Consider the following 17,877-nt stretch of genomic DNA (forward strand, 5'->3'; position numbering starts at 1 on the left):
CAACATTCCTTGTTTTCCTAGAGTGGACACAGGCAGGGGGCTGTTACCCCAGCCAGTTTAACTTCCTGTTCCACTGGTCTGGAGCATCCTCCCTCTGCATATGACCAGGCAGATGGGCGTGGCCCTGGCTGACTTCATAAAAGAGCCGAGTCACACAGCCATCTTTCTCTTGATGCCATTTTCTTCTCTTGATGCTGTTCTCTTACTGTATTTTGCTGTCTGCTGGCTCTCAGCCAGCAGCACATGGGCTCAATCTCCATAAGGGATGAACTCACACTATGTTCTGTAACTACAGTGGTACCTCTACTTACGGACACGATCTGTTCCGGGGTGCCGTTCGCACCCCGAAAAGTCCGTAAGTAGAGCACCGCTTCTGCATGTGCGCGTGACGCAATAGAGCGCTCCTGTGCATAGTCTGCGCGTGCGGCAAAACCCAGAATTATACACTTCCGGGTTTGCCGCATTCACAACCCGAAAATCCGCAACATGAACCTAACACAACTAGAGGTATGACTGTACTAGCTAAAGCCTGCCTTCAGGGAACATACTGTGAACTGAATGTGAGTAAACTTCTTGTTACTTTTAAGGAAAGACTCTTGTGTCTTTATTCTTTTAAGAGGGATCAAAGGGGACATCAGGAATGATCCAGCCTGGGCAAGCCAGACTGGATTGCTTAACTAAAGAGATTCAAACGAATCTGCAAACTAGCTTCCTGCTGTATTGAAGGGAATTGGCTCTGCTACACGACTCACTAGCATGAGTGAAGGAAGGATAAATATTTAATCAATATATCCTCTCCTACTATCCATAACATTCCAGCAATGAATGCAGAGGATGAAGAATCCTATAGGACCCTGTTGATGATAAGCTTGTTCACCGGTTACAGTGAAAATGGTAGAAGCTGTCTCTACACATGTTCCAGCGCTTGTGTGAAAGAGTGTTCACTTGCTGAGTTGAATAGCTCAGCTATCATGTACACAGGCACGCAGACTGTACACTCGTTGAGTGTTACATGCAAATAACTATGAGTGGATCGCTCAACTGTTGTGTACACAGACTCTCATATTGCGCACTCTCTGAATGCAATGTGTGAAGACCCGTTATCAGATATCAACAGCTGTTTCCCAGGAACTCAAGCATCTCTGGGCATCCCAACTTCCCCTCAAGACCAGCAGCGGCATTGCTAGCCTTCTGGCTGCCTGGGGCGGCAAACCCGAAGGTACCCCACCGGGGGGCGGGGTGTCCGTCGCACGCATGCATCACGCGTCATGATGCTTGACACATGCATCGCACTACGGAGCGGGTTGACGGGGGGCAGTGCTCCAGTGCCCGGATCCGAGGATCCCGATGCTAGAGCGGCACAGCCGGTAACCCGCTCCATACCTTGCTGACGCCCCTCGCCGCTCCACCTGAGCAGGAAGAAGCACAAAGCGAGGGGCGTCAGCGGCCGCCGCTGATGCTGCTCTCTGGCCCGCCCCTTGCCTTCGCCCCACCAGGAAGAAGCGAGGGGCAGGGCCAGCAACATCAGGGCCTCCACGATGGTGGTCGCGCCACCACCACGGTAGTAGCAGCCATCGGTGGAGGTGGTGAGGGGGGCACCGTGCTTCCCCCTGCAGAGTGGAGCCCGGGCCCCCCCGCCCCCCTATTGCGATGCTCCTGAAGACCAGTCCCAGGGATGGCGGGAAACAAACCAGCATTTGCTAAGCTCACATTTGAGAAATAGGGTGCTGTCGCTTTAACTGAGGGCTGGTCTCCTAGAGGAGGCATGGCCATGAAGACACAGTATATAAACCCCGAGTTGGTCTTCAGATATGTTATGTGCTTGCTGCTATTCAGCCTTAGGACTGAAGATGTGATGTGAGCTGCAGAGCAGCAGGAAAAGCACTAGCCCACTAACAAAATGAATGTCAAGGTTGCACACTTAGACAAGAATAGGGAGATGCACAAATGTAGGATGGGTGACACCTGGCTTGCCAGTAGTACATGCGAAAAGGATTTAGGGGACTTACCGTAGTAGACCACAGGCTTAGCACAGCATAGAACTGTAGCATTGGAATGCAGGAATATGCAGCTGTCCCATGCAGGGATTGAACTTGCAACCTTGGCATTATCTTCACCATGCTCTAACCAATGAGTCTACTGCCTGATGCAGCGGCAAAAACAGCTCATGCTATTCTAGGCTGCGTCAACAGAAGTATAATGCCCAGATCGAGGGAAGTCATAGCACTGCTCTTATTCTATGTATTTATATCTCAAACAAAATGAAAAACAAAACTCGACTCAATTGGGAGCAAAGCGAAGGAAAAATCGAGGGGGATGAAATGGACCTCGGAACAGCTGGAGAGGACGCCAGCCTCGCAAAGCCTGGTCTGTCGCCCTTTCTGTTGTTTTAGCGATCACCAGCTTAGCAAAAGGCAGTCGACAAAGCAAACCCTTCAAAAATCTCGAGCCCTCCCAAAATCAAATTTAGATTTTCACTGGCACCATGGGAACAAAGAGACTGCTAATTTGGTTTCTCAAACCCTCAGCCACAAATCCTTGCTCTCAGGGCAAAGACATAAAATATATTTGTCTCCATTAACACACCCGCATCGCCAGCATTTACTGTCAATTGAGGGAACTGGCAGGGGTGGATGAAAGAACAGTAGCCAATCCTTGACTGCCTATTGTACTGGCCCCGTATGCTGTCTATAAATATACTCACTTGTCTGAAAGTTTGCAGTGAGCAACATGACATCTCTTACCTTCGTGGTTTGATTTGCAGTGCAGAACAACTGGCCCACTACATCTCTGAATCGTCCAATGAACTTCTTCCTTTGTGCAGGTATCTAAGGGAGCGCTTGTGTTTTCCCCTTTGATGCATCCCTCCACCTGGAAAAATGCGAAGAGCATTATTCGCTCCTCCGAGGCAATTATTTCACCTATTAAATTATGTAGCCAACATCAATTTGGAACACGCAGCCTGTCTTATCCAGCAGTTGCCATGATGATCATTTCTCTCTCTCTCCCTCCTCTGCTGCCTGCAACCCCATGATTATAAAATAGCAGCAATTGCTAGATGGATGGATAACTCTGTTTGGAGATCTGTGTCTGTTCTATAAATGGAGCTGGAGGACTGTGAGGAACACCTACCTTTCAAGGAAATGAGACAAGCCCTATGCTCCCATTTTTGCTTCTGGCAAGGATTCCAGAGAGTTAAAATAAAGTTCAGGACACATAGTTAAACTATGGAACTCCTTGCCACAGGAGGCAAGGATGGCAACCAACTTGGATGGCTTTAAAAGATTGGACGAATTCAAGGAGAAGATGGCTATCAATGGCTGCCCTCTGCCTCCACAGTCTTCTTCCAAGGGCAGATTGGATATTATTTAGCACCCATAACAATCCCAGTTCTAGAACGGATAAATGATGGACTATGCGGAATCAGCAAAGCTAACAGCTAAAATGAGAGAAGCTAACGATGATTGATTTGTGGGAGAATGGAAGCCTTTTTTGGACCATTTAAAGAAATATTAGAGTATGATGAATTCGCGAGCAGGATTTGAACTATGAGCAACAGAAGGAAATAGAGATTATTGTACTATTGTCATGGCACAAGAGAGAGAAGATAGGGTGCAACGAGGGGGAGAAATAAAGAAAGCACTGTGGAAAATGAGATGGGAAGATGACAAAACAAAAGAAAAATTTACATACAGTGGTACCTCAGTTTAGGAACTTAATCCTTTCCTGAAGTCCGTTCTTAAACCGAATCTGTTCTTAAACCAAGCTGCACTTTCCCTAATGAGGCCTCCCACTGCCGGTGCCCTTCCACCATTCGATTTCTGTTTGTAGACCAGGGTAAAGTTCACAAAGTGCAACACTACTTCCGGTTTTGTGGAGTTCGTAAACCAAATCGTTCGTAAACAGGATTGTTCTTAAACCGAGGTACCACTGTATTGGAATGTGTATGTGGAATTTTTGAAAATTTAATAAAATATAACTTTTTTTAAAACAAAACAAAACCCAATGCCAGTTCCGCAGATCAAAGTGGTTGAGTGGAAAGCCAATCTTGCGGACATATTGGCCCCAAGTTGTTAGGGGCTTTGGCAAGTCGGCAACCTGTGCAGGAGTTTGGGGACAGGTGTGATATGTTGATGGGGTCTCAGTCCTGTTCAGCAATTCACGCTGCAGCATTCTGCACTCTCTGCGGGTTTTGGATCAAGGGCAAGGAAAAGCCCACAGAGAGCTCACAGAGCACATTGCAGTAACCCAATGCGCTATGGACATCTAATGATTTCAAGCAATTAGTACAGCATAATTAGACCCAGGTGGCCCTGTGGGTTAAACCACAGAGCCTAGAGCTTGCTGATCAGAAGGTCGGCGGTTCGAATCCCTGCAATGGGGTGAGCTCCCGTTGCTCGGTCCCAGCTCCTGCCCACCTAGCAGTTCGAAAGCACATCAAAGTGCAAGTAGATAAATAGGTAGGGAACGTAAACGGCGTTTCCGTGCGCTGCTCTGGTTCGCCAGAAGCAGCTTTGTCATGCTGGCCACATGACCCGGAAGCTGTCTGTGGACAAAGGCCGGCTCCCTCGACCTATAGAGCGAGATGAGCGCCGCAACCCCAGAGTCGGACACGACTGGACCTGATGGTCAGGGGCCCCTTTACCTTTAATTAGTAATTAGTACTAGCATAACCAAGTCCAGTTAAAAGAAAGGGTCCATAAAGACCCTTCTCCACTCAACACCCTGGAGCGTTAGGGGGAAAGAACGCTGGACTAGACGGACAAACAAGGAAGTTTTCCGATGTCAGTCAGGAAATAGACAGGTGGCAGAGGTCAGAGATGCTGCAATGCTCAAGCCTTTTCCCTGATGCCAAACCCTCACCAGAAGCAGCTGCAGCCCCTCGCGAAGGCCGGCTTTCTCCGCCGGGGAATCCAGCTTGACAGAGTTGATGAAGTTTCCTTTGACGTTGCCCCCCAGCAGAGTAATCTCCGAGCTCAGGCTGTCTCCGTTCAACATGAAGTGCTGGACGGCATGGTACGTGGTGTGCAGGCGTCCGACGGATGTCACCGAGGGGCGGAAGGGCCTAAGGAAGGAATGGCTACACAGGCAACACTCTCCTTGACTTCTCCCAAGCCACCTGGGATTTTAAAGTGGGGACTTGGCACCCGTGACAGAGGGGCAAGGGGCAAGGAGGCGGTGGCTGGTTTCGTTTGCAGCGAAAGCAGGTTAAAGCCAGGGGTGGGGGTCCAAAATGAAAGCATTACCAAGGCCTGAGCTAGTCGGGGGCAGGCTCCCCCCATACATACATGCAAACCAACACAAGCTCACACATGCAACTGTAGTCAGAAGGTCCCCAAAAGAAATGTCACGTAAGGAAAAAGGAATGAGGAAGGAGAAGGAAAAATGCAAGCTTAGGAACCAGTTCTTAAAAGTCGCAGTTCTTATTAGAACCAGCTGGGATGGAAATAGTTCACAGAGCCTAACAATTTAAATTGTTGTAACCCACCCTGGGACCTGCTGGTGAAAGGCAGGTGCTATGTATATATTTTAACTTTTCAACACAAGAACGTGGAAAGTCATCAGAGAGATGCTTATACAACGATGGTAAGTACAATTCTGGATAGGTATATTAAATAGAATAATATAATTTAGGAGGACCATATTTCTTTTTTGGGTGAAGGTCTTGTAGGAGTCGTGTAGGTCATCATTTGAAACATAAGACAAAGTCCCACAAAATTACATAAAATTGTTCTACTGGCTCTTTGCCTTTTATCGCACAAATCTTGTGGGTTATCTTTTCAGCAATTGTGAGGTTTCATATGCCACAATTCAAGAAACAGACCATTTAAGTTCTTCCATTTCTGTGCAATAGGAAGTCTGGCAGCCACTAGAAACCAAATTAACATTTTCTTCGAGGAGAATCATTTTAGAGTAGCGCCCCATATATTTAATAGTGTGAGTTGTGGCGATGCCTGAATTTCAGGTTTAAACATTTGCGATATTTCTGCAAACGTTTCTGTCCATAAATGCTCATTCATACTCCCTCTTCAAAGCACACTGTACGGGATCAGCAGAGCCATCCAGAAATGCAATCCTGGATGGTATTATGAAAGATCAGGAAGGTGTTGCATATCTGAATGCTTCCTTGCAGAAGAAAAATGCAACACCCTCCCTGAATAAAGGAACTCTCCCTGCATTGGGAGATCTAGCATGGCAGGGAGAAGGCGAGGCTGAACCCTGCAAGTTAGGCTGTACAGCTGGCTTTATCCACGGAGGAGGTTTTGTCACTCAGGGCTCATCCACACTCCTGCTCGTCCTGATTGGTTTTCCTCTTTTTTATGGTTTGTGTTATCTATCTATCTATCTATCTATCTATCTATCTATCTATCTATCTATCTATCTATCTATCTATCTATCTATCTATCTATCTATCTATCTATCTATCATCTATCTCTATCTATCTATCTATCTATCTATCTATCTATCTATCTATCTATCTATCTATCTATCTATCTATCTATCATCTATCTATCTCTATCTATCTATCATCTATCTATCTAATCTATCTATCTATCTATCTTGTTGTTTAGTCGTGTCTGGCTCTTCGTGACCCCCTGGACCAGAGCACGCCAGGCACTCCTGTCTTCCACTGCCTCCCGCAGTTTGGTCAAACTCATGTTCGTAGCTTTGAGAACACTGTCCAACCATCTAGTCCTCTGGACTCCATGGACAAAGACAACAGGCATTTATCTATCTATCATCTATCTATCTATCTATCTATCTATCTATCTATCTATCTATCTATCTATCTATCATCTATCTATCTATCTATCATCACATCTATCTATCATCTATCTATCTATCTATCTATCTATCTATCTATCTATCTATCTATCATTATTTATTTGACAAAGTAATAATAACAAATAAATAAGAATAAAAATGTGCACCCCACCACCGAGACCATTCCATTGTAACTACCCAACCTCCCAAAATTTCAACACCTCTTGCGATGGTTTGACCCCCTTTCCGCTTTTAACAGTACAAATTCTACAAACACCCTCCATATCTCCTCAAAATCATTTCTCCTGCATATTCCCTATCTTACCTTAATGGCACATGTTAAATTATCATTAATAGCTATATCCAACACCTCTTTATACCATTCTTCCATTTTATATTCTGCTTGCCCCTTCCACTTCCTAGCTATAATAACTCGTGCAGCTGTCAATAAATTTGTGAGCAAGTCCTTCCTAGCCTATATACTTTCCACCCCATCGTAAATTGATTATAATGCTACCTCTGGACTTTCAGTCAGCTTTAACCCAGTATAGTTTTCCTCTTGACCCACACTTGCTAGATACGGGACCAAGCAGTTCCCCCCTTTCCTCACTTTCCCAGGGAAAACCCACTCTTAATCTCTAAATCAGAGCAAACAGCAATCTGGAAACCCCCCAAATTGCTACCTGCTCCGGTTGAGCACTAAAGAGCAGTTTTCCCCCAGGGGAAAGAAGTGAGACAAGAAGAAAGCTTTCGTTTTGCTGATTGCATGAACTGGTGCAGAAACCCCGCATTCTCCAAAGTACCTCTCCAGGGAGAATTTCCTGAAGATAGAGTTGACTTGCTCAAGATCCAGCCCCTCAGAGTGGTGGGAAGACGAAGAGGAAGGCAGCGAGGAAGGTCCATGAGATTGCCTGTCCTGGAAGTCGTCTGGAAAAGGGGGTGCAGGAAAAAGAAAAGGAAGGGGGAAAAAATCATGTTCCAGTAGCAAGCACCAAAGCAAAATAAAACCATGGATGCCAACACAAGCATCTTTCCAAGGTCCTCTTGGCCTTGCCCTGCCCTTTTGCCCTCATGTAAATATAGGAGAGGGACGCGGGTGGTGCTGTGGGTTAAACCACTGAGCCTAGGGCTTGTCGATCAGAAGGTCAGCGGTTCAAATCCCTGCGACAGGGTGAGCTCCCATTGCTCGGTCCCAGCTCCTGCCAACCTAGCAGTTCGAAAGCACGTCAAAGTGCAAGTAGATAAATAGGTACCACTACAGCGGGAAGGTAAACGGCGTTTCCGTGTACTGCTCTGGTTTGCCAGAAGTGGCTTTGTCATGCTGGCCACATGACCTGGAAGCTGTATGCCAGCTCCCTCGGCCAATAACGCGAGATCAGCGCCGCAACCCCAGAGTCGGTCACAACTGGACCTAATGGTCAGGGGGTCCCTTTACCGTTACCTTTATGTATACAGAGCCTGTCGCTCCCTGGCAGAGCTACTTTGGGGGCAGAACGTCCCACTTTCAGACCCCAGCTGAAGGGTTAAAATGGATCTCAGCTCTAGGTGGAGCAGAAGGCTTCCCACTGGGACCTGGTTGGCCACTGTAGGAGCAGAAAGCTCTATGCTTGTGCGTGCATTGGTTTTATTTGTGTAGATCAGTGCATGCTGACCAAAACATGGTCTTTGCAGTAAGGCTCTGTTCCGATGGCATGAGTAGTCACGATGACCGGCAGATTCTTATCTGCTGCAGCCTTCATCTGCCTTCACACCTGTTGTAACATACTGCTTGATATCTTCTGCCTGTTCTGCTGTTGAGGACTTCTTGGGTCATTCTTTGTCTAGCTCCTCCCCTTTGACCTTACCGCCTTGGGTGACCCTGCTGGGAGTACAAGACTCCCGACAGCTTCGCTCACAAGGGTCATAGGGACGTGCAAGGTAATGATCCAGCGAGTGAGAACCCACGACTGGGAAACACTGGCCTGCGAATGCTCCAATTGGAGAACAGCCTTTACCAAAGGTGTCATGGGCTTTGAAGACGCTCAAACTCAGGACAAAAGGGAGAAATGTGCCAAGAGGAAGGCACGCTTGGCAAACCCTCACCGTGATCAACTCCCACCTGGAAACATATGTCCCCACTGTGGAAGGACGTGTGGATCCAGAATTGGCCTCCACAGTCACTTATGGATTCACTGTTAAGTGATCGCTCTTAGTTTGTTATACTCTTAGTTATACTCTTAGTTTGTAGAGATGGAAGAAAATGTTGTGTGGGGAGCTAACTTGGAACGCTCTGGAAGCCATTGGAGCTCCCACCACTCCTGACCATTTGGTCACAAACTGCCCCCCACCAGCTGCTATAACTGGGGCCTCTGATTTTTGAGGCAAGAGCCTTCTGCAAGTCCTTACCTTCCAGCTCCAAAGCGTCGCAGCCAAAACTGTCATTGTCATCTTCGGTGAGGCTGGAAGTGAGGAAGAAAGATTATTCCGCTCTCCCTTTGATGACTTTCTACACATTTAAGGACTCAGCTAGCAGAAGAAAGTGTGCAGTGGAAAGGAGTCTAGCTTTGCTAACTGCCTGAAGTGGCTGATGAAAGGGCCAGTAGATGCCAAGGTCTAAGAGGATGTCGTTATCACCATCAGTATTATCATTAGTATTTGTTGTTGTTGTTTAGTCGTTTAGTCGTGTCCAACTCTTCGTGTCCGACCCCATGGACCAGAGCACGCCAGGCACTCCTGTCTTCCACTGCCTCCTGCAGCTTGGTCAAACTAATGTTCGTAGTTTCAAGAACACTGTCAGTATTATTATTATTATTATTATTATTATTATTATTATTATTATATATTTGTATCCCACCCTTCTCCCAAGTTTGGATTCATTGCAGCTCCCAACATTTAAAAACATCATTAGACAATATAAAGTCATAAAAATAAACGAGTTAAAAGCAGTAATTGAAATACATTCAGACACATTTAAAACTAGCAATTAAAGTACCGTTTGCCCGGACAGAGGAAAGTCAACAATATGGGCACAACCCCCCCCCCAATGTCTGTCTGTCTGTCTGTCTGTCTGTATGACTGTCATGTCCCCACCAACCATGCCTTTGATATTGCTGGAACTGAGAGGTGGGATCTTAGAACCCAGGCAAATCTGTATAGGGAGATGTGATCTTTCAGCTAGCCCAGGTTAACATCTGGAGGAGGAGGAGGAGGAGGAGGAGGAGGAGGAGGAGGAGGAGGAGGAGGAGGAGGAGGAGGAGGAGGAGGAGGAGATCTGCGGAGGAGGAATGAATCACTGGCACGGGGTGGGGGCAAGTCAGGCGGTTTCCTATGGGAGGAGGACCCTGGTTTCCCCCAGAAACCTTGAACTAGTTCGGCTGGCTCTTGCCCGTTCACTTCTTCCCTTTGAAGCATTGTGGGAAACTGCTGCACACACAGAGAACGTCTACCCTCATATCCAGGCGCTCTCTGCGTGTCTGTGGGTTCCTTTATTCCACGACGCAGGCAAAATGTCACCAGTTCACCGGTGGCAAAGCTCCCATCTCAGGAAAGAATTTCCAGGGACCTCAGAAGCAGAGGCAAAACAGAGTTGCCCTGATCACCTTGTCGGATGCAATCTAAAGCGTTCTGACAATTCCATACAAGCTTCCCCCCCAGGGTGTGTATGTGTGCGTCTTTCACTAACTCAGCACCTAGAAGCAGTATAAAAAGACAGCCGTGGTCTCAGAGAAGTAGGAGAAGGACGTCCTCCGCTGACCGGCACCTGCTCCCAGCTCACTGAGGACCACACTGGACATGATGTGCAGTTATGCGTATCATTCCCCCAACGATTTAAAAGGAAAGGATGCCTCTGGGGGCTGGAACTGAAAGTGGAAGAGGAGCCAGCAGGGATCGCAAACACTTTCCACAGGGGCTGCTTTCCTACTTAAAATTTCACCCCAAGTGGGTGTTTTCCTCCCCAGGGAAACAAAAATGCTAACTTTTCTGCTGTGAGAGAAAAAGCAACCGTGTGTGTGTGTGTGAAGAGTTGAGTGCTTGTGGCCACAAACTAGCAACTGCTATTCAGCTCCCTCCGATAACCAACACGTTCAAGGTGATGGAGCAAAAAGCTTTTGGCGTTCGGGACAAAAGGTGAGCGAGGGGTGACGTGATAGAAGCTCATAAAATGATTAAGTAGATAGAGGAAAGTTTTTTTCCCTTTCCCTCATAATGCTAGAACTCATGGGCGTCCGAAGAAGCTTAAATCTTGGGAGGTTCAGGACAGATAAAAGAAATCGCTCCTTCATGAAGCACATCGTTAATCTATGGAACCCACCTCTGCATGATGCAGTGACGGACACCAAGCTTTAAAAGAGAATTTGAACAAATTAACCCTCAATTGCAAAGCAAAAGATTGAGAGGTTGCTGGGGAGCACCTCGGCAGGCATGTCGGATGGTGCCCCTGGGCACTGGGTTGGAAAGCCCAGCCTAACAGGCACAGCAGCACTTACCTGTGCGGGGCATCTTCTTTGGAACGCCGGAGGATGGAGTCGTTTCCTGGGGGCTCTGGGGTTGTGGACATGACACTGGGGTTGCGGTTCCGTAGGGTTTGCTGCGTCCCAAAAGGCAAAAGCAAAACATCAACAGGGCAAGCCTATGAACACCTGCTCAGAGACCAGCCTCAGTGAATTCGAGGGCATTTACTGGCAGGCAAATGTGATTGCAACCTAGCTGTAAGAATGCTCAGTTCAGTTCTGAGGTGTTGAGTTTTCTATATATATTTGGCATACCCACAGAGGACATTAAGGTCTACAAATAATAACATATTGGAGATCCCAAGTCACAAGGTGGCTAGGCTGGCCTCGACCAGGACCAGGGCCTTCTCAGTACTGGCCCCGACCTGGTGGAACGCTGTCCCAGGAGACTAGGGCCCTGTGGGATTTGTCATCTTTTCGTAGGGCCTGCAAGACAGAGCTGTTCCATTTGGCCTTCGTACTGACGCAGTCTGACCCTCACGGTTACCCTCCCCTAAGGTTTTATTTCATAATGGTTTTATCTTATTCGTAGATTTTTAATTTTAAAATTGAATTTTAACATTGTATTAATCTGTGTTTTAACTGAATTGTTTCTTTTATATTTGTGTTGATATTATTTGTTGTTAGCCGCCCTGAGCCCAGTCTTGACTGGGCAGGGCGGGGTATAAATAAAATAATAATAATAATAATAATAATAATAATAATAATAATAATAATAATTATACTGAATATTCTCAAACCGCCAAAGCATAGAGATCAACACTGTGCTATTTCCCATTGACCTCTCATGGATTTTATTTACTAGCATCATCATTCAGAACAACAACAACAACAACCACAACCACAACAATAACAACAACTTATACCCTGCCCATCTGACCGGGCCTCCCCAGCCACTCTGGGCGGCTTCGATATTAAAAACACAATAAAAGATCAGACGTTAAAAACTTCCTTAAACAGGGCTGCCTTCAGATGTCTTCTAAAAGTCAGATAGTTTTTTATTTCTTTGACATCTGATGGGAGGGCATTCCACAGGGAGGGTGCCACTACCAAGAAGGCTCTCTGCCTGGTTCCCTGTAACTTCACTTCTCGCAGTGAGGGAACTGCCAGAAGACCCTCGGAGCTGGACTTCAGTGTCTGGGCAGAACGATGGAGGTGGAGACACTCCCTCAGGTATATTTATTATTATTATTATTATTATTATTATTAGGTTTTGCCACGGCAACTCAAAGTGACTTGCAATATTTTAAGCACACAACAAATGTGTCTCCATTGAAACCTCCATTAAAACCAGCCTGGTTAAAAACGAACGTTTTTGCTAGGCACCTAACAGTATATAATGATGGCACCAGGCGAGCTTCCTGGGGAGAGCATTCCACAAGCAGGGAGCCACAACAAAAAAAGTCCTGTTTTCATGTTGCCACGCTTCCAGATCCCTCGTGGAGAAGGCACATGAAAAAGGGCCTGTGGTGACCGTCACAGGATCTGGGTTGGTTCATAGGAGAAGAAGTGGTCCTTAAAGAATTGGAGTCTTGAGCTGCAGAAGACTCAAGCCCAGCTCTTGAGCCCAGTACAGTGGTACCTTGGTTTACGAACTTAATCCGTTTCGGAAGTTTGTTCTTAAACCAAAGCGTTCCTAAACCAAGGCGTGCTTTCCCATAGCAGCGGGGGACTCAACTGACAAATGGAACGCACTCAACAGGAAGCGTTCTGCTTCCAAGGCAAAGTTCACAAACCAAAACACCTACTTCTGGGTTTGGAGCGTTCTTAATCCAAGTTGTTCATAAACTAAGCTGTTCTTAAACCAAGGTACCACTGTACTATCCTCCACCAGATGTACTCCAGCACAGCCAGTGGTTGGAGATGGCAGGAGCTGAAGCTGGGAGAGGACCAGGCTGGGCATCCGAACCCAGGCAGTATAATTCATGTTTTGCTACTCCAGCTATAGAGGGAAGGCATCCTTTTTCATTTACCGGGGACAGCATTTCCTACAAACCACCAGCAAGGCGCCTTTGTTCTCTCTGACCAATTCCCTCCGCCACTAACTGCCAACCTGCTGTGCCGCTGATCGCATTGTGCCTAATGGGATGTCTGCCCTGAGAGACAATGGGAAGACATCTGCACACATTCCTGACCCAGCTTTGCCTTACAAACATGAAGGGCGTGAGGAACTGCGAGGAATCTGAAATGTTTTACTAAGAATAAAGTAAAAAAAGCAATTGCAATGCAGTGAGGTAAGGATCCCCGCTTCTCTCCCCCCGCTGCTAAGTTTTAAAACTAAGCTACGAGACAGCGAGAGCCCGGTGAAATAGCTTTAAATAAACATAACCCAGCGGCGGGATGCATTTTAAGAGGAAAGGTTAATAAAGTTCTAATATAGGAAATATGTTAGGAGGATTAAGGTTGCTGGCTGGCGAGGCCTCCCTTTTTCGTAGGGGTTGGAATCGTCGCCGGAGCAGAAAGCCACCACATTATAGGGGGAAGGTCACGGAAGCGCTGCCCCCACAAGCTCCTTACGATTTTGCCAACTTCGCAGCTGCCCACCGAGTTGCTGATGGAAATGGGATTAGAGGAATTGGTGTCTGCGTGGCTGCTGCTGCTGGCCTCACCCTTGTCTTCGTCGTGTCCTCGAACTGCTGGGCTCACAAATGACAAAAGCGGAGGAAGTCAGGGAGGATGAGAGAGACGCGAGATATTGGCATTAAGGCCCGCTTCGGTGGAAATAATTCTGTGCAAACAAGATTTCTATCACATGCGATTATTGCTCTCGTTTGGTTCACGGCAGCAGCCCCAACCCCTCGCGGTGCTGCCGTTATTATTTTTCTCTGTTCCGTGGTGCAAAAAATCTCCCTCACTTCCTGAACTTTCCCCACCACCTTCCTCTCCGTTCTAAAACTTCAGGGCTGGAGGAATGGATCAAAGCCAGTCTTCCGCAGCCTAGTGCCCACCATTGGTCACTGGACTCCAACTCCCATCAGCCCCGGCAAGCGTGCCCAATGGCCAGGGAAGATGGGGAATGTAGGACAGCAACATTTGGAGGGTCCCAGGTTTGGAAGGCTGCCCTAAGCAGAAACATATGCACCTCTTTGGGCGCAGATGTTTCACTCTCGCAAATCCATTTCTTAAAGTGCTCCTTCTCCCACCCCCAAACAATCAACATGAATTCAACAACTTCTTTTTTCAGGACAAATGTTTGCTTAAAGGTAAAGGGCCCCCTGACCATTAGGTCCAGTCGCGGACGACTCTGGGGTTGCAGCACTCATCTCGCTTTACTGGCCAAGGGAGCCGGCGTACAGCTTCCAGGTCATGTGGCCAGCATGACTAAGCCGCTTCTGACGAACCAGAGCAGCACACGGAAACACTGTTTACCTTCCCGCTGTAGCGGTACCTATTTATCTACTTGCACTTTGATGTGCTTTTGAACTGCTAGGTTGGCAGGAGCTGGGACCGAGCAACGGGAGCTCACCCCGTCGCGGGGATTCAAACCGCTGACCTTCTGTTCGGCAAGCCCTAGGCTCTGTGGTTTAGATCACAGTGCCAACTGCATCCCTTAGAATGTTTGCTTAATCACACCCAAATACTGGATATACAGGTGGACATCCATCTGTCTAAAAAGCTACACTAATTCCTCTTATCCAAGTGTTTGTTTAAGGACGGGGGTCTCATTGGGGTTCTCCCCTGGGCTCGACACCTGTCTTGCTTCTGTGTAGGAATGTTTCAGCTCCAGAGTGACAGAAAGCAGACCTGAGTCAAATGCCGGTCTGTTTTAAACGATTCTCAAAAAGTGTTTGCTATCAGGGAGGGATATATATATATATACACACACAAATATATATATATACACACATTGCAGCTCTTATCTTTTGGGAGCAAGTTTCGTGCTTGCTTGGCTGGAAACGTTAGTTAGAACAAGGGAAACAGCTTGAGCATTAACAGGGAAGACGGACGAGGCAGGGAAGTTCTTTCTCTGACCTTGATAATCTGGTGCTCTGCTCATACCGACGGGGGATTTCGCTCTTGGCAGCTGGAAAAGGACAGAAATGAAACTGAACTCAGGACACAAGCTAGGATTGCTCATGAAAAGAAACACCTTTCAGGCTTTATCAATGCCAAGGGGAAATTCTATAATTTTTTTGGGGGGGGGGGCAGAGAAGCATAAGGATCAACCGCACTGCAGCTCCTGTGCTTTGTGAAACTGACTAAGATTGAGTTCACGTGAATGTTAGAGAACAATATTCCGTCAGTTCCACAAACGGAGGGCTTATAAAAATTATGAGCATGGTGGGAAAGGGGAGAGAGAATAGCTGTCAAAAGGAAGCTCACACACAGTTATCTCATGGAGAACACGACCACGGGTGGAGGTCATTGGCTTGCAAATGGATCTAACAAATTCATGAAGGACTGACCCATGGGCTATGGGCAGCAGTCAGAAATGAGTCAGAAGCTGTGAGCCATGAGACGGGTCAGTAGCCAGAAGCAATGATCAAGGCAGAGCCAAAGGACAACCAATAATGGATGTCTTTAAAAGAGGATTGGACAAATTCATGGAGAGGAAGCCTATTGATGAATTGGAGCCAAGATGGCTATGATCTGCCTCCACGGTCGGAGGCAGTGATGCGGCCGAATACCAGGAGGGGAGAGTTGCTCTTGTGCTCATGTTCTGCTCCCTGGTTGGCCTCTGTGAGAACAGGATGCTGCACTCGATGGGCCATTGGCCTGAGTCACTAGGGCTCTCCTTAGATCCTTAATTTAGGGCTCTCCTTAGGTTCTTAATTTCAGGAACATGCAATGCTCAGGATGATCTCTTTGCTCACGCAAGGCTCAACTGGAACAGGACTCCCTCTTTTATACCTTCCTGCCCAGAAGGATCCAATGGCAAGCCTGTGTGGTCAGGATCAGTCCAGAAGGCTCCTGCCTGCTGTTTTGTGGTTCACCACTTGGGGCAGCCACATGCAGACCCACCAGTTCCTAACAGCCCATGAATGGATTTAAACCACAATAAGTAAACAGGACCGCCAAAGTTCTAAGGCATTAAAGCTGTGATCACTGTTGCCAAGAAACAATGGACAATGGTCCGGAGATGGACTTTACATTTTCATGTTAAGTGGTTTGGAACAAATGTTTGGAAAGGCAATGCACAAATGTATTAATACTACTGCAATGTACTCTACATGGGGTTGCCTTTGAAGGTGACCTGGAAACTACAACTAATCCAGAATTTGGCAGCTAGACTGGTGACTGGGAGTGGTCACCGAGACCACATAACACCGGTCCTGAAAGACCTACATTGGCTCCCAGTACGTTTCCAAGCACAGTTCAAAGTGTTGGTTCTGACCTTTAAAGCCCTAAATGGCCTCATCCCAGGATACATGAAGGAGCGTCTCCACCCCCATTGTTCTGCCTGGACACTGAGGTCCACCTCCAAGGGCCTTCTGGCGGTTCCCTCACTGCGAGAAGCGAGGTTACAGGGAACCAGGCACAGGGCCTTCTCGGTGGTGGCGCCCGCCCTGTGGAACGCCCTCCCACCACATGTCAAGGAAATAAACAACTATCTGACTTTTAGAAGACATCTGAAGGCAGCCCTGTTTAGGGAAGTTTTTAATGTTTGATGCTTTATCATGTTTTAATATTCTGTTGGGAGCTGCCCAGAGTGGCTGGGCAAACCCAACTGAATGGGCTGGGTATAAACAATAAATTATTATTATAAATTATTATTAATACAGTTGTTGTTGGCATTCGTCTGTCTCGAGAGAAAATGGAGTGCAAACCAATGAAGTAAATGAGTGCCTTAAACCATGATATCCAAGCCATAGCCCCTTTGAAAACCTCTTGGGTAGGATGTGTGCTAATGAGATCATCAAGGCATGGGGTGGGCGGGTAGAGATCTCCAAACTGGACTAGGCTAGCAGATTATGGTAAATCCTGGCAATGTTTTAAATGGAACCCTAAATCTAAAAAAAGCCCAGTCTCCCCCCCCCCCAACTGTGGCTAAATTTGTCTTAGTGAAACTTTTTGCAGTTTCCCACAGTGGCAGAAGATTCAGTCAATCAAGCAGAATCAAGGACTTCAAGCACGTTTCCCTGTACACTTGAATGAGTAAAAAAGACAAGGTTTAATTTAACTCTGAATTAGGTAGCTAATTTTCCTCTGGATCTTGGCTGTCTTCTCCCTATTATTCTTTCCACCCAATGGGAACTTTCCCATCAGCCTTCTGCTGTCTATCAGCTTTTCCATTTGCGCTGGAGCTTAAAGGATCACCCCAATTTTCCAGCTTTTCTTTCTTTCTTTCTTCTTTTTTTTGCCGTTTCAACTATCAAGAAGCCAGAGAAACACTGCATTCCACAGAATGCAACAGAGGAATGGATTTCCTGCTCCTAAAATATGGCTCTCCACAGAGTTGGCCCAACTGCACCATACTGACAGTTGTTTGTAGGTTTGATCCATGTATGCTCATTGGTATAAGAGATGCTGAAACTCACTATGAATTCCTCCCTTGTTCTTTTATAATGGCAATGGCGCCCACCTGAAAAGTGCTGGAACTGAGTTATGGTGAGTTCCAGCTGAAAAAAAGCCCTGGGCACTCTATCTGCACTTCCTGCATTCTCCATCCAAAAGGCAGGAT

The 17,877-nt window shown here is 47.0% G+C and overlaps 1 protein-coding gene across 2 annotated transcripts in view; it reads right to left on the reverse strand.

Annotated features, from left to right (window-relative positions):
- Nucleotides 1-17,877, reverse strand: part of CARD11 (caspase recruitment domain family member 11) — a 73,948-nt gene that overhangs the window by 23,120 nt on the left and 32,951 nt on the right. For both annotated transcript variants that reach the window (XM_060282543.1, XM_060282544.1), the window contains exons 10-16: nucleotides 15,228-15,279; nucleotides 13,773-13,891; nucleotides 11,232-11,332; nucleotides 9,151-9,203; nucleotides 7,569-7,692; nucleotides 4,864-5,065; nucleotides 2,745-2,871 (exon numbers count right to left, since the gene is read on the reverse strand). In XM_060282543.1, the coding sequence (XP_060138526.1) occupies nucleotides 2,745-2,871; nucleotides 4,864-5,065; nucleotides 7,569-7,692; nucleotides 9,151-9,203; nucleotides 11,232-11,332; nucleotides 13,773-13,891; nucleotides 15,228-15,279 (778 nt within the window). The remainder of the gene's footprint in view (nucleotides 1-2,744; nucleotides 2,872-4,863; nucleotides 5,066-7,568; nucleotides 7,693-9,150; nucleotides 9,204-11,231; nucleotides 11,333-13,772; nucleotides 13,892-15,227; nucleotides 15,280-17,877) is intronic.

This window comes from Zootoca vivipara, chromosome 14, assembly GCF_963506605.1.
Source record: "Zootoca vivipara chromosome 14, rZooViv1.1, whole genome shotgun sequence".
Lineage (NCBI taxonomy): Eukaryota > Metazoa > Chordata > Lepidosauria > Squamata > Lacertidae > Zootoca > Zootoca vivipara.